The sequence below is a fragment of the Hyla sarda genome, chromosome 9, assembly GCF_029499605.1.
Source record: "Hyla sarda isolate aHylSar1 chromosome 9, aHylSar1.hap1, whole genome shotgun sequence".
In the NCBI taxonomy this organism is placed as follows: Eukaryota; Metazoa; Chordata; class Amphibia; order Anura; family Hylidae; genus Hyla; species Hyla sarda.
This window is the reverse complement of record NC_079197.1, coordinates 168,828,786-168,856,373: the sequence shown is the minus strand read 5'-3', so window position 1 is coordinate 168,856,373 and position 27,588 is coordinate 168,828,786. Positions and strand designations below refer to the sequence as shown.

The 27,588-nt window shown below is 44.8% G+C and overlaps 1 protein-coding gene across 1 annotated transcript in view; it reads left to right on the top strand.

Moving 5' to 3' along the window:
- The window catches only part of LOC130292016 (uncharacterized), a 125,938-nt gene extending 106,875 nt beyond the window's left edge, over positions 1-19,063 (top strand). The window contains exons 16-22 of the mRNA XM_056541448.1: positions 6,215-6,276; positions 8,604-8,688; positions 9,391-9,537; positions 9,614-9,737; positions 10,324-10,412; positions 10,492-10,600; positions 14,298-19,063. Coding sequence (XP_056397423.1) covers positions 6,215-6,276; positions 8,604-8,688; positions 9,391-9,537; positions 9,614-9,737; positions 10,324-10,412; positions 10,492-10,600; positions 14,298-15,874 — 2,193 coding nt within the window. The 3' untranslated portion in view covers positions 15,875-19,063. The remainder of the gene's footprint in view (positions 1-6,214; positions 6,277-8,603; positions 8,689-9,390; positions 9,538-9,613; positions 9,738-10,323; positions 10,413-10,491; positions 10,601-14,297) is intronic.
- Positions 19,064-27,588: the final 8,525 nt, after the last annotated feature.

Genomic DNA, 27,588 nt, shown 5'->3' with positions numbered 1-27,588 from the left:
AGTTCACATAAGAACTAGAGATGTGCGAAGTTACAGTGATTCGATTCGTCACGAACTTCTCGGCTCGGCGGTTGCTGACTTTACCCAGAGTTACATGTTGTGGAGCCATCCTGTACCCCTATGTGATTCCAGAGTAAAATGGAGAAATGCGCAGTTTACAGTAGTTTGGCCTACGCAGAGTTCAGCTCCTGCAGTGATAACGGCAACAACGTAGTATAGATATAAATTTAGGATAGCCGATATAGAAGGAGAAGGAAACTTTGTCATGGAGTTCCGTCATTATTTGGGGTCATTATTTGACTTCATGGTTTGTATTTTTCGATTGAGCGGAGATCACGATGAAACCATTTATCCAAGGCCTAGGAGTTGGGAACGGTTTTGGGTAGAGTCCAAGTCAATAGAAATATTGGGGGAGATTTATCAAAAACTGTGCAGAGGAAAAATTGCCCAGTTGCCCATAGCAGCCAATCAGATCGCTTCTTTCATTTTTCAGAGGTCTCTTTAAAAATGAAAGAAGTGATCTGATTGGTTGCTACGGGCAACTTTTCTCTGCACAGGTTTTGATAAATCTCCCACATTATGTATACAGATGGTCATAAATTTACATACAATTTAGCCACGTTTATTAATACTCAGTTCACGCTTTTCCCGCCATCACTTTCCCAGTGACTCTTTAGTTTACATACACTTGGTTACTATATAGTGGTGTGTCTGTGATGGTCATTATTTGACTTCATGGTTTGTATTTTTCGATTGAGCGGAGATCACGTTGAAACCATTTATGGCATGTCTGATAGGAACAAGGCCGAGGAGTTGGGAATGGTTTTGGGTAGAGTCGAAGTCAATAGAAATACTATGCATACAGATGAGGTCATAAATTTACATACAATTTAGCCACATTTATTAAAACTCGGTTTACGCTTTTCCCGCCATCACTTTCCCAGTGACTCTAAAGTTTACATACACTTGAACTCTGACCCTAATTTCACAGGCCATATTGATGGCTAACACTAAGTGGCTACAGCCATTTACCCCAGCTCCCTATCCATAAGACAGGAAAACTGAACTGAGGTGCAGAGAAGTGTGTATATATTTATATCTTCTGGTTTCCCATCCTGGAGAGGGAGGCCCTCTCTAGAGCATCCCTGAGGAAGTCACCAGTACGGTGACGAAACGCGTGGGGCTTCAGTATGGACACACACCCATGATGAGTATCTGCTTATAACTTTGCACCTCCATCTGTGTCCGGCCTGTCTGGCTTCCTAATTTCCTGTTACTATTACAGCTATAGGACTCTATTGGCATATATTTATATTCCTTACAGCCAGGGGGCCTTGTATACAGGTCATTGGTAGCTCTTTGGGGAAGGGGCATATTTGTTCTTACCATAGTGTGTTATTTACTATACAGTGTCGCCAGTGAGCTGCTATACATTCAGTACGTAGGAACAGTGGTAGTGCCAAGCATATTTATGTGTTGGTGTTCACTGGAGGGTCGGCCATTTTGGCCCCTTCCAATCGTTTAGGGTTGCCCAGAATGTCTGGGTACTTTCAATAGTTTTTAATTGTTTGTCCATTCTTGTGATACTTTATATGTGCAATAAAAGTATTTTTGTTACATTGTATATCTTGACTGTATATAATTCCTTATTTGAGGTGTGCTGTTTTTTTTTAGGTGTGTAGGTGCTGTCATGGGCATTAGGGTAAAATGTTGCCATGTGACGACATCAGTTTACATTGGGCGTGTATAGCATACATGACTGTGTACAAGCACCGCTCTCTTAACCCCTTAAGGACTCAGGGTTTTTCCGTTTTTGCACTTTCGTTTTTTCCTCCTTACCTTTTAAAAATCATAACCCTTTCAATTTTCCACCTAAAAATCCATATTATGGCTTATTTTTTGCGTCGCCAATTCTACTTTGCAGTGACATTAGTCATTTTACCCAAAAATGCATGGCGAAACGAAAAAAAAAATCATTGTGCGACAAAATCGAAGAAAAAACGCCATTTTGTAACTTTTGGGGGCTTCCGTTTCTACGCAGTGCATATTTCGGTAAAAATTCCACCTCATCATTATTCTGTAGGTCCATACGGTTAAAATGATACCCTACTTATATAGGTTTGATTTTGTCGCACTTCTGGAAAAAATCATAACTACATGCAGGAAAATTTATACGTTTAAAAATGTCATCTTCTGACCCCTATAACTTTTTTATTTTTCCACGTACGGGGCGGTATGAGGACTCATTTTTTGCGCCGTGATCTGAAGTTTTTATCGGTATGATTTTTGTTTTGATCGGACTTTTTGATCACTTTTTATTCATTTTTTAATGGTATAAAAAGTGACCAAAATACGCTTTTTTTGACTTTGGAATTTTTTTGCGCGTACGCCATTGACCGTGCGGTTTAATTAATGATATATTTTTATAGTTCGGACATTTACGCACGCGGCGATACCACATATGTTTATTTTATTTATTTTTTACACTGTTTTATTTTTTTTATGGGAAAAGGGGGGTGATTCAAACTTTTATTAGGGGTTAAATGACCTTTATTAACACTTTTTTTTTTTACATTTTTTTGCAGTGTTATAGGTCCCATAGGGACCTATAACACTGCACACACTGATCTCTCCCATAGGGACCTATAACACTGCACACACTGATCTCTCCCATAGGGACCTATAACACTGCACACACTGATCTCTTATACTGATCATTATTATCCCATAGGGACCTATAACACTGCACACACTGATCTCTTATGCTGATCATTATTATCCCATAGGGACCTATAACACTGCACACACTCTCTTATACTGATCATTGTTATCCCATAGGGACCTATAACACTGCACACACTGATCTCTCCCATAGGGACCTATAACACTGCACACACTGATCTCTTATACTGATCATTGTTATCCCATAGGGACCTATAACACTGCACACACTGATCTCTCCCATAGGGACCTATAACACTGCACACACTGATCTCTCCCATAGGGACCTATAACACTGCACACACTGATCTCTCCCATAGGGACCTATAACACTGCACACACTGATCTCTTATACTGATCATTGTTATCCCATAGGGACCTATAACACTGCACACACTGATCTCTCCCATAGGGACCTATAACACTGCACACACTGATCTCTCCCATAGGGACCTATAACACTGCACACACTGATCTCTCCCATAGGGACATATAACACTGCACACACTGATCTCTTATACTGATCATTGTTATCCCATAGGGACCTATAACACTGCACACACTGATCTCTCCCATAGGGACCTATAACACTGCACACACTGATCTCTCCCATAGGGACCTATAACACTGCACACACTGATCTCTCCCATAGGGACCTATAACACTGCACACACTGATCTCTCCCATAGGGACCTATAACACTGCACACACTGATCTCTCCCATAGGGACCTATAACACTGCACACACTGATCTCTCCCATAGGGACCTATAACACTGCACACACTGATCTCTCCCATAGGGACCTATAACACTGCACACACTGATCTCTCCCATAGGGACCTATAACACTGCACACACTGATCTCTCCCATAGGGACCTATAACACTGCACACACTGATCTCTCCCATAGGGACCTATAACACTGCACACACTGATCTCTTATACTGATCATTGTTATCCCATAGGGACCTATAACACTGCACACACTGATCTCTCCCATAGGGACCTATAACACTGCACACACTGATCTCTCCCATAGGGACCTATAACACTGCACACACTGATCTCCTATGCTGATCACTGGCGTGTATTAACACGCCTGTGATCAGTGTTGTCGGCGCTTGACTGCTCCTGCCTGGATCTCAGGCACGGAGCAGTCATTTGCCGATCGGACACCGAGGAGGCAGGTAAGGGCCCTCCCGGTGTCCGATCAGCTGTTCGGGAAGCCATGATTTCACCGCTGCGGTCCCGAACAGCCCAACTGAGCAGCCGGGTCACTTTCACTTTAGAAGCGGTGGTCAGCTTTGACCGCCGCTTCTAAAGGGTTAATACCGCACATCGCCGCGATCGGCGATGTGTGGTATTAGCCGCGGGTCCCGGCCGTTGATGAGCGCGATCCCGCTTCATATCGCGGGAGCCGGCGCAGGACGTAAATATACGTCCTGCGTCGTTAAAGGAGTACTCCGGTGAAAAACTTTTTTTTTTTTTTATCAACTGGTGCCAGAAAGTTAAACAGATTTGTAAATTACTTCTATTAAAAAATCTTAATCCTTTCAGTACTTATGAGCTTCTGAAGTTAAGGTTGTTCTTTTCTGTCTAAGTGCTCTCTGATGACACCTGTCTCGGGAACCGCCCAGTTTAGAAGCAAATCCCCATAGCAAACCTCTTCTAAACTGGGTGGTTCCCGAGACACGTGTCATCAGAGAGCACTTAGACAGGAAAGAACAACCTTAACTTCAGAAGCTCATAAGTACTGAAAGGATTTAGATTTTTTAATGAAGTAATTTACAAATCTGTTTATCTTTCTGGAGCCAGTTGAGAGATAGAGAGATATATATATATATATATATATATATATATATATATATATATATTCCTGGAATACCCCTTTAAAGTGGTGGAGGATTCATAATCTTCCTCCAACCCCTGTTCACCAGTTAGTGGTTTCAACCACTTAAAGGGGTACTCCGCTGCTCAGCGTTTGGAACAAACTGTTCCGAACGCTGGAGCCGGCGCCAGGACCTCGTGATGTCATAGCCCCGCCCCCTCATGACATCACGCCCGCCTCCTCAATGCAAGTCTATGGGAGGGGGCGTGACAGTCACGCCCCCTCCCATAGACTTGCATTGAGGGGTCGGGCTATGAGGTCACAAGCTGAGGGCACCGACTCCATCGCTCTGAACAGTTTGTTCCAAACGCTGAGCAGTGGAGTACCCCTTTAAAGAAGAGATATTATAAACAAAAACGTATCTCCTATCCCAGCGATCGGACCCCCCACGATCTCCTGTACGGGGCCCCAGCTCTCTCCAGGACCGGGGTGTGCCAATCCCTGCACGAAGCTGACAAGACCCCTCCATATATCTTTATTGGAGAGTTGTACGTCTTGGTGCCCTGGCACTAAACACACCAGGGTGTATATTTACATACTAAGCAGCGGTCCGATTATGCTAAGGAGCTGATCTCGCTTCAGCAGCCGTACAGGATGTCGATCACACTGCTCTCAGTCATTAACCCCTCAAGTGCCACATTGACTGTCCTCCCAACTGATCGGCACCCCGGCAACATGTATGCAGGGATCCGATCGGTTTGTTCACCCGCTGGAGGTCGCCGATAACCGCCGAGTACAGCTGGGCAACAATTAGTCCCCCATGGGGATTTTAAAAGTGCAAGTAGCAAATGTTTTTTTTTTTTTTTATATAACCCATATAAGCCCCTACCCTAAAAAACATTAAAATCACCCCCTTTTCCTAATAAAAACAAATAAAAAATGCACATATTTGGAATCGCCATGTTTGAAAATGTCCAAACTATTAAAAACAATGTTTTTGAGTACGGTGAATGGCGTTAATGTGAAAAAATATATATTCAAAAATATTTGATTTTTGGTCACATCACATCCCAGAAAAAAAATTAATAAAAATTATAAAAAATAAAATAAAAAAAAAGTCACATATACTCAAATGTAGTACCGACAAAAACTACAGATCACTGCGCAAATAATGACTCATACAGACTTTTATACGAAAAAATGGGAAAGTTAGAATACTTTAAACTGTCATTTTAAACTGTTTAAAAACAATACCCCCCCCCCACCTAAAAGTTGCAAAATTGCGATTTTGTGCAAAAAAACAAACCTCATATGGGTCTGTAGGTGAAAAATTACATAGTTAAGTCTCTTAGAAGGAGGCAAGGAGGAAAAACGAAAACACAAACATGAGAATTTCCTGTGTCCTTAAGGGGTTAATCCTATGGCTGTCCCTCTCTTCCTGTAGACATTACAGTACAAATACATTCATAGCACTAATCACCTAGAGATCTTCATCGTGGTGGATTAAGGACCTTTGGTGATGTCACTGTCATGTGATCAGGGGGAGGGGCTCTGCTGTTAGGAGAGACACGTGCTCTTTGTTCAGTAATACAGACCTCTGATTCATAGTAAGGACCTTCCCTCCGGGCACAGGCCCCGCCCCCTCCATGGTCACATGATTGCTTTGTGACATCATCGCAGGTCCTTCATCCCCTGTGCTGTGGAGCCTCCTGGCATGCTCCTGGTGAGTGTGTTGTTGTCTTTGTCATGTGATGTGTGTGTCCTCTGTGTATATGTGATCACACTTGTATCACACACACTGCGTCTATACATAAGATGAGAACCGGAGGAGATGTCCAGAGAAACCAATGGGATCCATAGTCAGCATGCTGCAAAGAAGCTGGATTCTGATTGGTTGTTATTGTCAACAGAATGTCTTCAGGTCTGTAGTGTGTGTATGTATGTATATATATATACATACATACACACACACACACACATATACAGTGGTCCCTCAAGTTACAATATTAATTGGTTCCAGAACGACCATTGTATGTTGAAACCATTGTATGTTGAGACCAGAACTCTATGGATACCTGGTAATTGGTTCTAAAGGCACCAAAATGTCATCCAAAAATAGGAAAAAGTGAGGATTAAAGAAAAATAAGTAGATAACTATTATAGAAAAAGCAAATCCTTACATATAAAAGTAAGAAAGATCTGCTGGGAGCTGTAAATCACTGTCTATTTCAGTGTTTCACAAGCAGGGAGCCTCCAGCTGTTGCAAAACTACTTTTGCTGTCCGGGCAAACTGAGAGTTGTACTTTTATAACAGCTGGGGGCACCCTGCTTGTGAAACACTGGTCTATGTAGAGGACAGGAGCTTCTTCGGGGGCCTGTACATTCATTACACAATGTCCTAAAAAAGTAACATGGAGTCGCCCTCACCTGATGTCCAAAGGAGAAGGTAACCCTGGTACAGGTAAAGAGTACAGAACATGTAATACCTCCCTGTAGTGTAGGGGGCGCTACCAGACACCAGTCAGTGCATACACTTCAGTAATACAGGTAAAGAGTACAGAACATGTAATACCTCCCTGTACTGTAGGGGGCGCTACCATACACCAGTCAGTGCATACACTTCAGTAATACAGGTAAAGAGTACAGAACATGTAATACCTCCCTGTACTGTAGGGGGCGCTACCAGATATCAGTCAGTGCATACACTTCAGTAATACAGGTAAAGAGTACAGAACATGTAATACCTCCCTGTACTGTAGGGGGCGCTACCAGACACCAGTCAGTGCATACACTTCAGTAATACAGGTAAAGAGTACAGAACATGTAATACCACCCTGTACTGTAGGGGGCGCTACCAGACATCAGTCAGTGCATGCACTTCAGTAATACAGGTAAAGAGTACAGAACATGTAATACTTCCCTGTACTGTAGGGGGCACTACCAGACACCAGTCAGTGCATACACTTCAGTAATACAGGGGTTTTACCAGTGAATGTCCATTCTGATTGGTCAGTTCTTCCGGCCATTGACACGTTTCACAGATCTGGACTGTCTGTAGCATTATATGTTGAGTCTGGTTTCAACTTACAATGGTCCAGAATAGACCATTGTATGTTGAAACTATTGTATGTTGAGGCCATTGTAAGTTGAGGGATCACTGTACACACACACACACAATAACTGTGCAGGTCATGTATTAATAATTCTACTGCCCATCCCTCAGGCTGAATGTGTGATCATTGTAAACTTACAGACACAAGTTGTAGGAGACTGCACCCCCATAGCCGGCTGACTTTATATCCCTAAGGATAGGGGATAAGTTTCAGATCGCAGACGTTCCGACCACTGGGACCCACCACAATCTCCTGTACGGGGTTAAGTGGTATTGCAGCCCCAAAAACATATCCTATCCCCCTATTAACAGGATAAAGTGTGTGATTACAGGGAGGTGCGTCCAACCTCTGGGACCCCCCACCATCTCCAGAATGGGGACCCCGACTACATGGAGAGGTGGTTTGGCACGCGCTCCATGCATTCAGCACTGGGGTTTCTCTGGCAGTCCCATAGACAATGGATGCAGTTAGGGTCCTCGTTCTGGAGATCGCGGGGCGTCCCGGAGTTAGGACCCACTGCAATCAGACACTTATCCCCTATCCTGTTAATAAAGCTGGAATACCCCTTTATCTCTTCTTCACAAAGTCACAAACGTGGCAGGAAGTGTTTCTGCTGCCCACATCCTGATGTACCCATACAAAATGCTTTACCTGCAAAACAAAGACATATCTTTCCACTCTTCTGCCTAGATCAGTGCTTCCCAATCAGGGGGCTTTAGGCTGTTGCAAAACTACAACTCCCAGCATGCCAAAGGCTGTCTGGGCATGCTGGGAGTTGTAGTTTTGCAACAGCTGGAGCGCCATAATTTGGAGTATATAGTTAGTATATTCCATACTGGATGTTGCCTCTTTTGTATATATATATATATATATATATATATATATATATATATATATATATATATATTATATAGATTTTTTTAAAGTTTTTTTCCTCGTGTCCCATCCCAGATCGTCCATCATACACAATGGCGGAGGAGATCTTAAACCTCACCCTGGAGATCATCTACCTGCTGACTGGAGAGGTGAGGGATTCTGGGAATAACATCCTCCTTATGTGGATTAATAAATACCACAATATGAAAGAGAAAAAAAGCAGAGGGGGGGGATGGGGGCTCAAGCAAAATACAAATCAAGTTAAAACGTGGGGGGGGGGGGCTATTCGGCATAGAGAACACACAATTGGAAACGAGAAAAAGCTGAAATGCCACAATGGACGCAAACCCAATACACAATATGATGCAAAAGTACAAGTTTATTAACACAATAGGCAAATATCCAAAAAGACACAAAATAAACATTTAAAAAGGGCTACATAGAGCCACACTGGACATGGGTGAAACAAGTAAGGGCCCCCTTTAACCTAAACAAATGCTGTGGCCCAAACAATAGAAAGATGCACCAAAACATAATAACAGAATGAATTGTAATGAATCAAATATATGATAAACAATACAGTGCAGCAAAAAAGACAAGGTGTATAAAGGTAGATGGAACAAGAAATAATAAAATGCTGTGTACAGAATCCCCACAATATGCAGACACAGACGGAGGAAAGAAGGGGAGATAACCCGACTAACCCATCTCCACAGGAACAAATCACCGAATGGGACTTCCTCAGGGGTGTAGTCACTACTGTGGCATTTCAGCTTTTTCCCGTTTCCTATTAATAAATAGCAGACATGACCGGAGAGATGATATGTATCGGTACGTGTCTCCATGCACAGGATTACACGGTAGTAAAGAAATCTGGAGAGTGTGTGACAACCCGTCCCATCATGGTGCCTCCACCTCAAACACTGCTCCATTCCAAGGATAATGAGCAGAAGATCCTAGAGGTCGTCAATAAGATCCTGAAGATACTGAGCGGAGAGGTGAGCGCTGCAGGGAATGCTGGGACATCACAGGTATAATGTGTCCGGATGATGACCGTATCATTGTGTCTGTCAGGTCCCTATAAGGTGTCAGGACGTCACTGTCTATCTCTCCATGGAGGAGTCGGAATACTTAGGACACAAGGATCAGTACAAGGACATAGTCATGAAGGAGGATCAGCAGCCCCTCACACCACAGGGTAAGAGGGCACTCACAATATTTGTAATGGTGGACAACTTAAAGTGTACCTGTCATATCACAGAAAAAAGGAATGATTTTATATGTTACTAGATCATGTGTCTGACTTCTGTATTTGGCTCACAAATCCCTCTGTTCTGCTGCTCGCTCATTCTGATCTCCTACTCGGGAAGGGGCGTGTCCGAGGCAAGCACTGAGCCCGCCCTCACGCGCCATGCATTCACTTCCTCCCTGAGTCTGCTGTGCTGTGTTGGATCTCTTCATCCAATCCCTGCAGGCTGCTCTGTAACCCCCTCCTCTCTATTTTCATGCTACAGTCTGATAGGACAGGAGTGAGCACAGAGGAGACCTAGTCCTGCCCTCACTTCCTGGACTTTGTCCCATGCCTGTGCTTTATCTTTTGGTGCATGGCTTCAAATCATAAACCACACCCCTTTTACCAAGGCCCATACCTATTTTTGTTGAGCTCAGCAGAAAAGTGCATATACTGTATCTAAAACTCCTAATAAAGGTGGCCAGACAGTTTTTTTGGTCCAAATTATGCAGAAATCTGCGGCCGGTGTCCAGCCTCTCTGTGTTTCTTACAGATCCAGACTCCAGTAGATGTAGTACACCGGAGAGCTGTCGCAGCCCATTAGACGATTATTCCTCCGGTGATGATCCCGACGATAATAAGGTGAGAGAAAGCAGAAAAGAAAGAACACAAGACATCGCTACGTCACAGAGTATTTTATCCAGTGTCATTTTTGTTTAAGACGGACAACCTGGTTATTGTCAAAGTAGAAGAGACAGAAGGAGACGAGGAGTATTATGCGGCCGGTCACTCCAATAAGGAAGATGAGATATCGCTTGATACGGGGACAGGTAAGAACCTCCTGGTGTAGTAGGGTCACATATTCTTATTGTTGAACCAGTAGAAGCCTGCACGAACCCCACGAATGAGCACTGGCCAATAGTAGTATCCACAGAATCAAGTAGAAACACCACACATCAGGCCTGACGCCTTTCCGTCTTACGACCATAATGGTGTATTCCAGGAAACAACTTTACAGGGACCCCCCCGATATACGATCATTTCATTTCCCCTGCCGCGGGGATCCGATCATCCAGTATGGTGGCCAGAGGTCCCCTCACCTGCCCCCGGCCGTCTCCTGGGGTCTTCTGCTCTGGTCTGAGATCGAGCAGACCAGAGCAGAAGATGACCGATAATACTGATCATTGCTATGCCCTATGCATTTTCCCATTATACCCCAAAAAAGAAAAGCGTTAAAAAAATAATTAACATATTTGGTATCGCTGCGTGCGTAAAAGTCTGAACTATCAAAATATATTGTTAATTATCCCGTACGGTGAACAGCGTAAACGTTAAAAAAAAAAGTCAAAATGTATCAAAAAATTTGTAAAATATAAGCAAATGTGGTACTGATAAAAACTACAGATCATGGCGCAAAAAAAAAAAGAGCCCCATGCCATATATGGAAAAATGAGAAAGTTATAGGTGGTCAAAATAGGGCAATTTCAAACTTACAAATTTTGTTAAAATAGTTTGAGATTTTTTTTAAGCGGTACAATTATAAAAAGGCATCTAACATGGGTATCATTGTTATCGTATTGACCCACAGAATAAAGAAAACATGTCATTTTTACCGGGAAGTGTACAGTGTGAAAACAAAACATTCCAAAATTTGCTAAATTGCGGTTTTCTTTTCAATTTTCCCACATAAATAATATTTTTTTGGTTGTGCCGTACATTTTATGGTAAAATAAGTGATATCATTACAAAGTAAAATTGGTGACGCAAAAAACAAGTCCTCATATGGGTCTGTGGATGGAAATATAAGAGAGTTATGATTTTTAGAAGGAGAAGAGGAAAAAACGAAAATGAAAAAATAAAATGGGCCTGGTCTTTTGGATACTTTTAAATGAGCCTCAGCCCAAAGCGCAAAATTAATTCAGAACCTTAATTTAGACCGAGCACTAAGTAAATAGTCCCCTTAATACTGTCCACAAAATTCAGACCTCGGACTGGATCCCCATAATAGATCATACTGCATAACATCCTCTTTTTTTTTTTTTTTCCCCACCCATGTTCAATATTACTCTTCCCCCCCCCCCCTATGCTTCAAACCAACTGCTTCTTATGGCCCACTCTCTCTGACACAGATTTCTTCTCATGGTCCCCCTATCTCACACAGACTGCTTCTCATGGTTCCCCCATCTCACAGAGACTGCTTCTCACGGTTCCCCATCTCACACAGACTGCTTCTCATGGTTCCCCCATCTCACAGAGACTGCTTCTCATGGTTCCCCATCTCACACAGACTGTTTCTAATGGTTCCCCCATCTCACAGAGACTGCTTCTCATGGTTCCCCATCTCGCACAGACTGCTTCTCATGGTTCCCCTATCTCACACAGACTGCTTCTCATGGTTCCCCTATCTCACACAGACTACTTCTCATGGTTCCCCTATCTCACACAGACTACTTCTCATGGTTCCCCCATCTCACACAGACTACTTCTCATGGTTCCCCCATCTCACACAGACTACTTCTCATGGTTCCCCCATCTCACACAGACTGCTTCTCATGGTTCCCCCATCTCACACAGACTGTTTCTAATGGTCCGCCCATCTTACACAGCTTACTCCACACTTTCCTCCAGGTGGAGGTTGGATAAATCAGGCGTTGGGAGTCTTCTGGTAAGAACACCTTTTTATTTTCCCATAATGCAACGCGTTTCACGGAGGTTGCGCTGAAGTTGCATTATAGGAAAATAAAAAGGTGTTCTTACCAGAAGACTCCCAACGCCTGATTTATCCTGCCCCCACCTGTAGGAAAGTTTGGAATAAGCGGTCTGTTTAAGGCTAGGAGTGGCTGCTGGGATCTTCGTTTCTCTATGTTGTAGTTGTACTTGGTTGTACAACAATACCCGGTAAGCGCAGATTGCACTTAGTGTCTATCGGTTGTCCAAGGATAGTACACCACGGAGCGCTTTCTGTGTTTCTGTACCCCTCTTACACAGACTGCTTCTCATGGTCCCCCAACCTTACACCGACTGCTTCTAATGGTCCCCCTATCTCACACAGACTGCTTCTCATGGTCCCCCAACCTTACACCGACTGCTTCTAATGGTCCCCCTATCTCACACAGACTGCTTCTCATGGTCCCCCAACCTTACACAGACTGCTTCTAATGGTCCCCCTATCTCACTTAGACTGCTTCTCATGGTCCCCTATCTCACACAGACTGCTTCTCATGGTTCCCCTATCTCACACAGACTGCTTCTCATGGCCCCCTATCTCACACAGACTGCTTTTAATGGTCCCCCTATCTCACACAGACTGCTTCTCATGGTTCCCCCATCTCACACAGACTGCTTCTCATGGTCCCCTATCTCACACAGACTGCTTCTCATGGTCCCCCTATCTCACACAGACTGCTTCTCATGGTCCCCCTATCTCACACAGACTGCTTCTCATGGTTCCCCCATCTCATACAGACTGCTTCTCATGGTCCCCTATCTCACACAGACTGCTTCTCATGGTCCCCCTATCTCACACAGACTGCTTCTCATGGTCCCCCTATCTCACACAGACTGCTTCTCATGGTCCCCTATCTCACACAGACTGCTTCTCATGGTCCCCCTATCTCACACAGACTGCTTCTCATGGTCCCCCTATCTCACACAGACTGCTTCTCATGGTCCCCCAACATTACACAGACTGCTTTTCATGGTCCCCCAACCTTACACAGACTGCTTCTCATGGTTCCCCTATCTCACACAGACTGCTTCTCATGGTCCCCTATCTCACACAGACTGCTTCTCATGGTCCCCCTATCTCACACAGACTGCTTCTCATGGTCCCCTATCTCACACAGACTGCTTCTCATGGTCCCCCTATCTCACACAGACTGCTTCTCATGGTCCCCTATCTCACACAGACTGCTTCTCATGGTCCCCCTATCTCACACAGACTGCTTCTCATGGTCCCCCTATCTCACACAGACTGCTTCTCATGGTCCCCCAACATTACACAGACTGCTTTTCATGGTCCCCCAACCTTACACAGACTGCTTCTCATGGTTCCCCTATCTCACACAGACTGCTTCTCATGGTCCCCCAACCTTACACATACTGCTTCTCATAGTCCCCCAACCTTACACAGACTGCTTCTCATGGTCCCCCAACCTTACACATACTGCTTCTCATAGTCCCCCTATCTCACACAAACTACTCCTTGTCTTTCATGCAGCCTGGTCTTCATACCCCCTTGAGCCCTCTGTCCCCCTTGCATGGTTTCCCTTTTTACCTGCTGTAATTTGCACAAAATGTGACGTAAATACAGTGATTTTTCTACAATATATAGAAACCCATGAGAAACAATGTTATTCTTTACAGTGTTGTTCTGCGGTGGTTTTGATGTGATTTTGTGCAAATTACTGAAAAATACGGAAATGTACCTGTGTGTTTCAGTGGTCCCACCGTATAATTTCCCTTTCTGGTGGACAAGTCTGCTGCACCCTCCCCTTAATTTTTACTACTTTGGTTTATTCCCATCAGATATGCTACTGAGTCTCCAGTGTAGTTCTCCTCCTTCATCATCGGATTGTGAAGAAGAAGAAAATATTTCTGAAGAACCTTCTGATACCACAAATCTACCTATAGACGACCACAGCAAAGATCTCCCATCATCTGATCCCAACACTCTCGAAGGACCTTCATCTGATCAGTCAATGACCGATAATAGGCCTCCCTGCTTCGGCACCAGAAATCACAAAAATAACACTCGATTCTCATGCTTGAAATGCAAGAAATGTTTCACAAATAAAACAAACTTTCTTGAACATCAGAGAATCCACACAGGAGAGCAGCCGTATTCATGTCTGGAATGTGGGAAATCCTTTACCTGGAAATCAAATCTTTGTGAACATCAGAAAATTCACACAGAGGAGAAGCCATTTGTGTGTTCGTTGTGTGAAAAAAGTTTTAATCAGAAGTCTGGTCTCATCAGACACCTGAGAGTACACTCAGGGGAGAAGACACATTCATGTTCAGTGTGTGATAAATGTTTTACCAATAGGCAACATCTTGTTGAACATCACAGAGTTCACACCAGTGAGAAGCCATTTCCATGTCCTGAATGTGGGAAATGTTTTGCAATCAAATCTAATCTTTTTGCCCATCAGAAAACTCACACCGGGGAAAGGCCATTTCATTGTCCGGTGTGTGAGAGATGTTTTATTCTGAAAACAGATCTAGTTATCCATCAGCGAATTCACACGGGTGATAAGCCGTATTCGTGTTCAATGTGTGAGAAAAATTTTAATAGGAAAAGAGATCTTGTTAGACATGAGAGGACCCACACTGGAGAAAAGCCATTCTCGTGTTCAGAATGTGGAAAATGTTTTATCCAGAAACAAGCTCTTGTTGCGCATCAGAGAACTCACACCGTAGCAAAGCCATATTCTTGTGTGCAATGTGTGAAATCTTTTTCAATTAAAGCAAATCTTGACGATCATCAGAAGGTTCATGCGGAAGAGAAGCCTTTTCCATGTTTTGTATGTGGGAAATGTTTCAACCGGAAAGCAGATCTTGTGAGACACCAGAGAATCCACTCGGGGGAGAAACCATTCTCGTGTTCAGTTTGTGAGAAGTGCTTTAGGAATAAACAACATCTAGTTGAACATTTGAGGATTCACACTGGGGAGAAACCGTTCTCGTGTTCAGAATGTGGAAAATGTTTTAGATTAAGGAACAATCTTCATATACATAAGAGAGTCCACACGGGGGAGCGGCCATTTTCATGTCCAGAATGTGAGAGATCTTTTACCCAAAAATCAGATCTTGTAGCACATAGGCGAAGCCACACAGGGGAGAAACCCTATTCATGTTCAGAGTGCGGTAAATGTTTTACCCGTAAACGAAGTCTTGTTGAACACAAGAGGATCCACACAGGGGAGAAGCCTTATTTATGTACAGAGTGCGGTAAACGCTTTAACCAGAAACAAGCTCTTGTTGTACATCGGAGAATACACACAAAAGAGAAGCCATATTCATGTGCAGAGTGTGGAAAACGGTTTAACCAGAAACAAGCTCTTATTGTTCATCAAAGAAGTCACTCTAGGGAAAAGCTATAGCCATATGCAGAATGGGAGAAATGTCCTACCAGATGAGCAGACCCCTGTACATGAGAGAATTCATATTGGGAGACGTTTATGTGCAGAATATAAAAAAAATTTCTAAGCTGTGCATGTTTTTAAAAACTTTCATTGGAGAAGATATTTAAATTGCGTTTTATTAAATGATTTTACCAAGGACCAGAACTACCACATCAATGTCTATTGGACCTGGTGTCATAGGATGCAGTGTGAACTAAAGCTCACGAGATGTCCGCAAAAGATTTATGAGGAAGAGAAATCCTGCCTTGATATATAGGAAATATTTAAAGGGGTATTCCATGGATTTTTTTTATTTGACTATGCTACATGGACTGTAAAGTTAGTGTAGTTCATAATTTAGTGTCTGTACCTATGTTTGGCCGGTCTTGCAATTCTTATGTGATCTTTGCTCCGATGTTTATTTTTAGCAGCATACAAAATAGGTGTTGTCTCAGCTTTTCCCAGGTTGCAGTGCAGCCTAAGACATTACATTACTAGTCAGGTGTTGAACAGGAGCGTGTCTGTGCTTCAATGGGTGGAGCAACCGCTGGGTGAGGGGGGGGGGGGATCATTCTCCACAGGGCTGCAGGGAATTGTAGTTTCAAGCACATCACGCATGGAAGGGATCTCAGGTGTGCTTTAATGGGTGGGAGAAAAGTGGCCTCACACTTACAAAGGATCCTGGGACTTGTAATTGAAGGTAGGGAACTCCAACAGGAAATAGCCAGTTCACAAAAAGAAAGCCACAGCGTTATGGTGGACTCACAATAGTCATTTAGCCCCATATACCTTATGTCCTTGATGTAGCCCCCACTAAAAATAGTTGCAGGGTGCTAGATCTGGAGATTGTGGAAGCATGGATGTGGAATTTGTATTGGCCGACGCCCGGGATATGCAAATTTTTTAGGCCCTTCGGGCAAGCAGGGCTGGGTCTGAAAGCTCCCGACAAGCACGGTGACGCTCACAGTGGAGTATGGAGCGGGCTCCCGGCTCCAGCCTGCTCCGTACTCTGCAGCCCCCAGCTGTGTTCAGTAGCTGGGGGCTGCCGCTAATAGCCAGCATGCTGGCTATTAACCCTTTAGATCGCCTCTGTCAAAGCTGACAGCGGCATCTAAAGGGACATGTGAATGCTCCCTGGTGGGATAGGGGGGTGGATCGCACCGAGCACCCCACACCGCGCCGCCGCAGCGCGATCTGGGGGGCCATCCACTTTAGAGGTAGCTGGAGGGCTTCCTTGCTGTCTGTGGCTCTGTCATTGATAGATCCTGGCTGGACTAGGCTCTATCAATGGAGCGCAGAGCACACAGATTAATAGAGTTCAATAGAACTCTATTGATCTGTATGAGGAATCTAATGGTTCCTCCTAAAAGTCCCCTAAGGGACTAATAATATAAAGTGTGAAAAAAATGTTTAATAAATGTTTAAAAGATACACATGAACCCTTTCCATATTAAAAGTTCAAATCGCGCCCTCTTCCTATATAAACCCAGATAAACATATTTGGTATCGCTGTCTGCGTAATTGTACGAAGTATTAAAATATAACATTATGTATCCCGTACAGTAAATGAGGTAAATGTAAAAAAAAAAAAAAACACAATTGCAATTTTTATAATATCCCAGAAAAAGAGTTAAAAGCTATTAAAAAGTCAGATCAATACCAAAATGGTACCAGAACAAAAACTGATTATGGTGCAAAAAAATGTGTCCTCATACAGAAAATTGCAAGAAATTTTTTTTTTTTTTTTTTAAGTTCTGATTTTTTATTTTTTTTTAAATTAGTAAAACATGCCAAAAACTATACAAATCTGGTATTGCTGTAATCAGGCCGGTCTAAAGTATCAAAATAACATGTTACCTCAACCACAAGGAAAATGGCGCAGAAAAGAAAAACCACCACATCTGCAAAATTATCTTTTACTATTTCAATTTCACTTCACCAATGTTTTTGTTTCGGAGAATATGTTATGGAAAATTAAATGGTATCATTATAGTAGGTAGTTATGGCTATTATAGGGCGAGGAGGAAAAAACGAGAGTGTAAAAGCGAAAATTGGCCGGACAAGTGGATCGTCATGAGGGACAAGTAGATTTTGCTCCGTTTTAGTCCCGTGGACAAGTAGTTTTTTATTAAATTTCCTCACCCCTGGGAGGCCAACACAACATTGGTGACTCCTATTTCCAGTGCAGCTAATCCAACATTCCAGTAGAATCTGATTTCTTTATCAGCTACAGTAGCTTAGGGAGCCTACCGGGACAAAATTGCGGGGTTCCGATCAGCTGAGAGGATGGATGGAGGGTGCCTATCTGCCTCCAGTTCATCTGATCGGCGCTCCAATAGTGCAGGCAGCCTGATCAAGTCTGTGCTATAGCATTGTTTACTGTCTGCAATTTAGAGATTATTTGTAGTAGTCATCTATGGAAACTAAAAACATAAAAAATGGAGTACTGCCGTGTAAGGCACTCACAAGATAGGGGATAAGTGTCTGATCGGGGGGGATCTGACCACTTGGACCCCTCGCGATCTCGGGGGGACCTGGCATTGTCACGACTGTGAGCTGCTAACGTGCTTGTTGCTGACCTCACTGAGGATGATGACGCGTCCCCTCAATACAGCTCTATGGGATAAGTGGGGATGCACAAACGCTGTATCTCTGCCTCTCTGATAGAGATACATGGAGGGAGGGGGGGGGGGGGGGTGTCAGCCAGGGCCCTGAACAGGAGATTGCGGGGGGGGGGTCGCGGGTCCTGCGGATGGGGATAAGTGTCTTACACTGCAGATCTTCTTTAATAAATGTGAATAAGCCCCTTCAGTAATAAAAAGTTTGAATCACTCCCCCCCCCCCCCCTTTGGATAGGGGATAAGATGTCTATGGCCGGAATACCCCTTGAACTATAGATACATCATATGTCTGTCTGAGATTGTGTATGGATGACTGTTCTTACTGATCATTGTTTTTTTTTTTACATGGAATAAACATATTAAACTTTTAACCAACATATGTTGAAGTTTTAAGCTCTGTTGGATTCCGTTTGTCATTTTCAGCTTTAGGCTCCTCCTGTATTCGGGATCTATTTCTTTATGGACTTGGTGAATATTCCTCATTGAGTAAAGCTCTCGATATTATTGGGGTTCTGTGGCGGACTGGAGACCTTACAGGAGAATGACGGACATCTGCGCTCTTGTGCCTAATACATTTATGTCCCTGGAATGATTTTGCTTTAATCATCTGATTGACGCTTGATGTCTATATTATTCATCTCCAAAAGGGTTTTATATGGGGGAGCACCAAACACACTGCAAAATCTGACTTTAGAAAACCACCTTGAGTGAAATAGGATCAGGGGCATACATTCAGTTTAGTTCTTGCTGTGTTAAAGTGCTTGTCCCAAGGTCCACCCAATAACTATAGTAGGTTCTCCCCCTATTGGATAAAATGGGTCGCTCCAGTAGGTTGACAGGTCCTTCCAATAGGTTGGTTACCCAGGAGATAATATCCCCTATTAGGTAGTTGGCCCCTGTAGATAATATCCCCCAATAGGTAGTTGGTCCCTATAGACCGGTGTTTCCCAAGCACAGTCCTCGCGTACCCCCAACAGGTCCTGTTTTCAGGATTTCCTTGGTCTTTCACGGGTGATATTATCGTGCACCAGGCATCACCACAAGTGTTCTCTGTATGGGATATCCTCCCAATCGGTAGGCAGTCCCTATAGATTATTTCCCCCATAATGTAGGTGGCCCCTGTTGATATTATCCCCCATTAGGTAGGTCCTTCTCCTATCTCCCTCACAGTCCACCAGCATCTTCTCTCTATGGGTCTATGACGGGCGACTTCATTGTGTGCTCCAGGGTCCAGAAGGAAAAGAAACACTCGAGTGGCTTCATACTGACAGACCAACCACTCTTTGCTCTGTCGTCCTTTTAACTGTAAGTGTGTAGTTAGGATGCGCCTACAGTTAAAGCAATTCTATGCATCCATGTCTGCCAACCCCCCAAAATCTGGTCAGTGTTCTGGGCGCCTGGGCCCCCTGCCTGTTGGTACAAATGGTCCTCGATTAGAGAAAGGGGATTCCTTCCCCACTTTGGTTCCTCCAGATTTAGGGTTGCCACCTTTCTTGCCCCAAAAAATACCAGCCAAGCTAATTTGCATAATTAATTATATATGTGAAACATCACAGGATACACATGCGGGCTCATTTTTTTGCGCCCCGATCTGTAGTTTTTAACATTACCATTTTTGTTTGATGTGACTTTTTGAAACCTTTTCTTTCTTGTTTTTTTTTTTTTTTTAGAAAATTTGGGAGTTGCAGTTAGTTACTAACTACATCTCTCAGCATGCCCTGATACAGCCTGTGGCTCAACAGCTGCCCCAAACGAAAACTACAACTCCCAGCATGTTGTACTGTATACACTGTTCAAAAAAAATAAAGGGAACACTAAGATAATACATCCTAGATCTGAATAAATGAACTAATCGTATGAAATACTTTCCTCTTTACATAGTTGAATGCGCTGACAACAAAATCACACAAAAATTATCAATGGAAATCACATTTCCCTTACGTCCTAACCAGCAGCACAAGTGGGGTGTTCTGCCCCTGTGAAGCTGGCAGGACGGTGGAATTTTTAATTCCGCCCAAGCAATTTAAATTAATTAGCCCCCCCCATAAAAGGCCTCCTCCCCTAGGCCATCTCGCTTTTTTTCTGTCCTGTGTAAGGACAGCAGGACGGTGCAGGCTCCTTTGGAGCCTGCCTGGATGTCTCCCCTGTATTTGGGGAGATATTTTTGGGGCGCAGTACCTTTTCCAACTGCCCCCTGTTTTTTTCTCTTTATATTATCTGGGCCTCCGGCCTGGTTTATCTTAAAACAATTTGTTTTGACTATTTTATGTTGCTAGAGGGATCCGGTGATCCCTCATAGCATTAGGGATGCCGCCGCGGGTTTTTTCTTACCCGTCTGGCGTTCCACGTGTCCCGGCGCGCGCTGTTTTTCCTCCGCGCCTCCATTACACTGTGCGAGCCGTGGACCGGAAGTACGTCATCTGACGACTTCCGGTCCCGGCCTCACTTTCTTCTGCGCTTTGCGCTGCCTTTTAAGTTGATGTACCCTCTCTCGGACGCGGAATCTGATTCCTGGATGCCACCTCCTAAGGTTGATATGACAGTAAATAAACTGTCCAAGAGAGTCTTGGTTCCCGCGGATGATGGAAGCAACCTCCAGGACCCGCTTGATAGGAAGGTGGATTCCCTTCTCAGACGCACATATTCAGCAGCATCAGCGTCTGCCTCTGTGGCTATTGCCTCGGGAGAAGTGTCTGACTTCGTGAAGGAGCGCGTGGAGCGCATACAAACCGAGATTGACAACAATGTCCCCAGGGAAGACATCTTGGACAGCTTCAAGACACTCCTCCTTGGTATAGACTTCCTCTGCGAGGCCTCCCAGCAACACCTTAAGCTAGCTGCCAAGTCCATGGCACTCGCTTCTGCTAGCAGACGTCCCTTGTGGTTACGCCCTTGGGTAGCGGACAACACCTCCAAGTTTAACTTGTGTGGGATGCCTTTCGAGCCTACTTGGCTATTTGGTTCTGAACTGGATCACATAATGGAAGGTTATGCTGACAAAAAAGGCAGGTGCCTTCCTGTTCAGGCCTTTCGGGGTAAAGGTAGAGCAAGAGGGGGGAAGTCCCAGGGCCCTCCTAGATCCCAGAGACGTCAGTCCTTTCAAAAACGTGGTGGAGGTCGCGGCCGCGGTAAAGACCGGAAGGCCGAGCTATGACTCTCCACTGACATCCACCAACGTCCCTCTCCCTTTCCCTCAAGTGTTTGTTGCAGAGAATCTATCTGCCCATCCTCCTCCAGTAGGAGGACGTTTAAGTTTATTCCTTACAACCTGGATGCAAGAAATCCAGGGTCCCTGGGTTCTGAAGGTTATTCAGTCGGGGTACAGGATAGAATTTATCTCCCCTCCCCCAAGGAAGTTTGTCTTAACAAAGTTACTTCCTCAGCCAAAACAGGCTGTCATAGAAACCTCAGTTCTCCAATACTTGGAAAAGCAAGCTTTGGAAGAAGTTCCCCCAGATCAAAGAGGATCTGGCGTCTACTCCCCGATATTTTTGGTTCCCAAACCAAATGGCGACTGGCGCATGATAATAGACCTGCGCTACCTAAACCCATTTATAAGGAAAAGGCAGTTCAGAATGGAAACCATTCGTTCGGTGGTCAGTATCTTGAACCCACAAGATCTCATGGTCACTATAGACTTGAAGGATGCATACCTTCATGTCCCTATATTTCCTGCCCACAGGAAGTTCTTAAGAATCGCCGTCACCATTAAGGCATTTCCAATTTGCTGTTCTACCGTTCGGCATTACCTCCGCTCCCCACACCTTCACAAAGGTGGTGGCTCCAGTTGTCTCTGCTCTAAGACTAAAAGGCCTAGAGATTGTTCCTTCTCTAGATGACTGGCTTTTAAAAGCCGCGTCTCTAGACATTCTTCAAGCTCATCTTCAACTGACCCTGGATTTTCTTCAAAACCTAGGGTGGCTCATAAATTGGGAAAAATCCGAGATCATTCCATCTACCTCAAGAAGGTTCCTGGGGTTTGTCCTAGACTCCTCTCGGATGATGCTGTCTCTCACCCCAGAAAGGAGAGAGCGCGTCATAAGAGCCGCAGAATTTTTGTCGGTACCTCGCAGAGTGCCCATCAGAACTCTAATGAAGATGTTGGGCCACATGTCAGCGTCTGCAGAAGCAGTCCCCTGGGCCCTGTGGCACCTCCGACCTCTCCAAGATCAGGTCTTGACTGCCTGGAATCGCAACCCCAGTGGGTTGGACAAAAAATGCACCCTGTCGTCCGAAGTCCGTGCCTCTCTCAGGTGGTGGACGAACCTGAGAGATGGGAAGTCCTTGATTCAACCTCTGTGGATCACTCTGACCACGGACGCCTCCCTTCTAGGGTGGGGAGCCCATCTGGACGACCATCCGGTTCAGGGTACCTGGACCCCTCAGGAAAGGTTATTCTCATCCAACATGAGAGAACTAAGAGCAGTTCGTCTTGCGCTCCTCCACTTTGCTCCCCATATCTTAGGGAAAGCAATAAGAGTCCGGTCAGACAACACCACCGTAGTGGCTTATATCAACAGACAGGGTGGCACAAAGTCCCAAGTGCTCCTCAAGGAGACTGGACTTATTCTATCGTGGGCAGAGCTCAACCTATCCCACCTTGTTGCAGTCCACATCAAGGGGGATCTCAACGTAGTGGCAGATCGTCTAAGTCGCGGGCTTGCAGTCCAGGGAGAATGGTCTCTCAACGAGAAGATCTTCAGGAGGATAACCCTGAAGTGGGGTACACCAGAAATAGACCTCATGGCAACCCGGCTGAATGCCAAAGTGAGCAAGTTTTGTTCCCTTTACAAGGAGGACAATCCGGTGGCGATAGACGCTCTGTCCATCCCATGGAGGTTCAGGCTGGCCTACATATTCCCTCCACTTTCCATGATACCCAGGGTATTGATGAAAGTCAGGCAAGACCAGACCTCAGTGATTGCCATCATCCCATTCTGGCCGAAGAGGTCTTGGTTCACCCAACTCATGAGGACGAGTCAGGGGTGTTATTGGAGGCTTCCCCACGTGCAGAACCTTGTGTCTCACAACACAGGCTCCTGCCTAGATCTGAGGAGACTCAATCTGACAGCCTGGAGATTGACAGGACCCTACTAAGGAGTGGGCTTCCTGCGGAGGTCTTGAGAACTATTGCACACTCTAGAGCAGAGTCTACAAACAAGGTTTACTCCAGGATAAAGAAGATTTTCCTTCAATGGTGTGCATCGAAAGAGGTAGTTACCTCAGATCCTCCTCTTTCTGCAATACTGCGTTTTCTCCAGGATGGCCTTGACAAGGGTCTTAGCCCATCCACCTTAAAGGTTCAGGTCGCAGCACTCTCTGCCTTCCTAGGCAGGTCTATATCACAAGAATCCCTGGTTAGAAGATTCCTCAAAGGGGCTGAAAGACTTAAACCTACAGTTCTCAGACCTATTCCCAGTTGGGATTTAGCCACTGTTCTCAGGGGGTTATGCGTTCCCCCCTTTGAACCTCTGGAAGAAGTAGACTTTAGGTATTTGTCCCTTAAAGTCACTTTTTTATTGGCCATAACCTCAGCCAAGAGAGTGGGTGAGCTTCAGGCCCTTTCGGCTTTTGAGCCTTATACTGTTTTTCTACAGGACAGAGTCCTGTTGAGGTTTTTACCTACCTTCCTTCCTAAGGTTCCGACTTTCTCCAATACCAACCAGGTTATTTCCCTTCCAGTTCTACTCCCTAATCCATCCTCTCCTGAAGAAGCGGTTGACCACACTCTGGACATCTCTAGAGCTCTCAGAGTCTATATCTCAAGAACTGGAGAATTCAGGAAGTCGGAACACCTCCTTGTTTCTTTTTCTGGAAAGAACAAGGGCTTGAAAGCCTCTAAACCTACCCTAAGTAGGTGGATTAAGGAGGCAATCCGAGAGACCTTCATAGTCCAGGAGCTAACTCCTCCTGCCTTTGTCACTGCCCATTCCACTAGGGCAGTCTCTACTTCCTTTGCTGAGAAAAGGTCTGTTCCTCTGGAACAGATTTGTGCTGCTGCTTCTTGGAGCACCCACAATACTTTTTTGAGTCATTACAGGGTTAATGCCAAACGATCGGAAGAGTTGGCCTTTGGGCAGTCAATCCTAAGTGCCACTCTGCCGTAGTCCCTCCCTATTTGTGTTGTTACTCGCTAAGTCCCCACTTGTGCTGCTGGTTAGGACGTAAATTTGTTTTCCCTTAGTCCTAACAGCAGCACACAAATTTCCCGCCCTAAACTTTTTTGTTACTTGTTATTAAGCGAGATGGCCTAGGGGAGGAGGCCTTTTATGGGGGGGCTAATTAATTTAAATTGCTTGGGCGGAATTAAAAATTCCACCGTCCTGCCAGCTTCACAGGGGCAGAACACCCCACTTGTGCTGCTGTTAGGACTAAGGGAAAACAAATTTACGTTAAAAATTAACGCTTATCAACCCATGGAGGTCTGGATATGGAGTCACACTCAAAATCACAGTGGAAAACCCCACTACAGGCTGATCCAACTTTATGTAATGTCCTTAAAACAAGTCCCAATGAGGCTCAGTAGTGTGTGTGGCCTCCACGTGCCCGTATGACCTCCCTACAATGCCTGGGCATGCTCCTGATGAGGTGGAGGATGGTCTCCTGAGGGATGTCCTCCTAGACCTGGACTAAAACATCCGCCAACTCCTGGACAGTCTGTGGTGGATGGAGAGAGATGTCCCAGATGTGCTCAATCAGATTCAGGTCTGGGGAACGGGCGGGCCAGTCCATAGCATCAATGCCTTCCTCTTGTAGGAACTGCTGACACACTCCAGCCACATGAGGTCTAGCATTGTCTTGTATTAGGAGGAACCCAGGGCCAACCGCACCAGCATATGGTCTCACAAGAGGTCTGAGGATCTCATCTCGGTACCTAATGGCAGTCAGGCTACCTTTGGCAAGCACATGGAGGGCTGTGCGGCCCATCAAAGAAATGCCACCCCACACCATTACTGACCCACCGCTAAACCGGTCATGCTGGAGGAGGTTGCAGGCAGCAGAACGTTCTTCACAGCGTCTCCAGACTCTGTCACATCTGTCACGTGCTCAGTGTGAACCTGCTTTCATCTGTGAAGGGCACAGGGAGCCAGTGGCAAATTTGCCAATCTTGGTGTTCTCTGGCAAATGCCAAACGTCCTGCACGGTGTTGGGCTGTAAGCACAACCCCCACCTATGGACGTTGGGCCCTCATACCACCCTCATGGAGTCTGTTTCTGACCGTTTGAGTGGACACATGCACAATTGTGGCCTGCTGGAGGTCATTTTGCAGGGCTCTGGCAGTGCTCCTCCTGCTCCTCCTTGCACAAAGGTGGAGGTAGCGGTCCTGCTGCTGGGTTGTTGCCTCCTCCATGTCTCCTGATGTACTGGCCTGTCTCCTGGTAGCGCCTCCATGCTCTGGACACTACGCTGACAGACACAGCAAACCTTCTTGCCACGGCTCGCATTGATGTGCCATCCTGGATGAGCTGCACTACCTGAGCCACTTGTGTGGGTTGTAGACTCCGTCTCATGCTACCACTAGAGTGAAAGCACCGCCAGCATTTAAAAGTGACCAAAACATCAGCCAGGAAGCATAGGAACTGAGAAGTGGTCTGTGGTCACCACCTGCAGAACCACTCCTTTATTGGAGATGTCTTGCTAATTACCTATAATTTCCACCTGTTGTCTGTTCCATTTGCACAACATCATGTGAAATTGATTGTCAATCAGTGTTCTTCCTGAGTGGACAGTGGGATTTCACAGAAGTGTCAGTGACTTGGAGTCACATTGTGTTGTTTAAGTGTTCCCTGTTTTTTCAGCAGTGTAGTAGTATATAGTATAGGTCAGTGTTTCCCAATCAGTGTGCCTCCAGCTGTTGCAAAACTACAACTCCCAGGATGCCCGGACAGCCAACAGCTGGGGGGGGGGGGGGGGGGGCACCAACAAATTTTGGATATTGTTTGATTGCCCTGAGACTCGTGCCCTGACACTTGTGCAGGTGGTTTCGCATTGCGCCAAAATTCGCGCCAATTATAAATTCCTCTCCATAAGGTTCTGACACTTTCCTATCGTAGCCTTCATATCCTTTGCTCTTCGGTGCAATCGGACCCCCAGACGCTGCCTTCAGTCCCATCCATGAGCCTCGGGCCCCTATGTTGGCAGTTCACCAGTTGCCCTTCTGCTCTTGGTAGGTCCTGACCCTTACATACTGGGGACACCCCACCGGTCGTATAGTTATTAGTGATGAGCGGCCGGGGCCATATTCAAATTCGCGATATTTTGCAAAATAGATGGACGAATATTCGTCCAACATTCGCGAAAATTAGTAAGGAAATTCGCATAGTGCGCATGCGCAATTATATCGCCTAAAAAAAAAAGGGAGGGATCAGTGTTCCAGTTTGGAAGTGCCAAGACTGGCATAAATATCCGCATACATTTGCATAAAATAATAATAAAAAAAAGATTAGTCATTACGAATATATTACTATATTCTAAATATTTGTGAAATCGCGAAGTGCCGATATTCGCGGTAAAAATTTTCATTTCGAATATTCGCGCTAATTAGTTATCACAATTAGATCCTTCCGCTTGCTCATTTTTCCTGCTTCCACCACATCAACTTCAAGAACTGACTGTTGTGTTCTGCTGCGCCACAGGCGCCACCCTGTGGCCGGTACTGTTATTGCAAGAAAATATTATTCACTGTTTTGATGGTTTTGAAGTGATGTTCAATTAGTATTCATCTAATATACCTTTATACTACAAGTCACCAAACTGTGGACTGCCAGCTGTTGCAAAACTACAACTCCCAGCATGCCCGGACAGCCAACGGCTGTCCGGGCATGCTGGGAGTTGTAGTTTTGCAATAGCTGGCGGTCTACAGTTTGGAGACCACTGCCTTATAAATTGTATTTCTATATTTTAATATATATATATAAATATATATATATATATTACAATTACACACTGTATTTTATACACATTTTATATATTTGTTTACGTTTGTTTTAATGGATAAAGGACCTTTAATGATGTCACTGTCATGTGATCACAGGGGAGGGGCTCTGCTGGTCACATGACTGTGACATCATT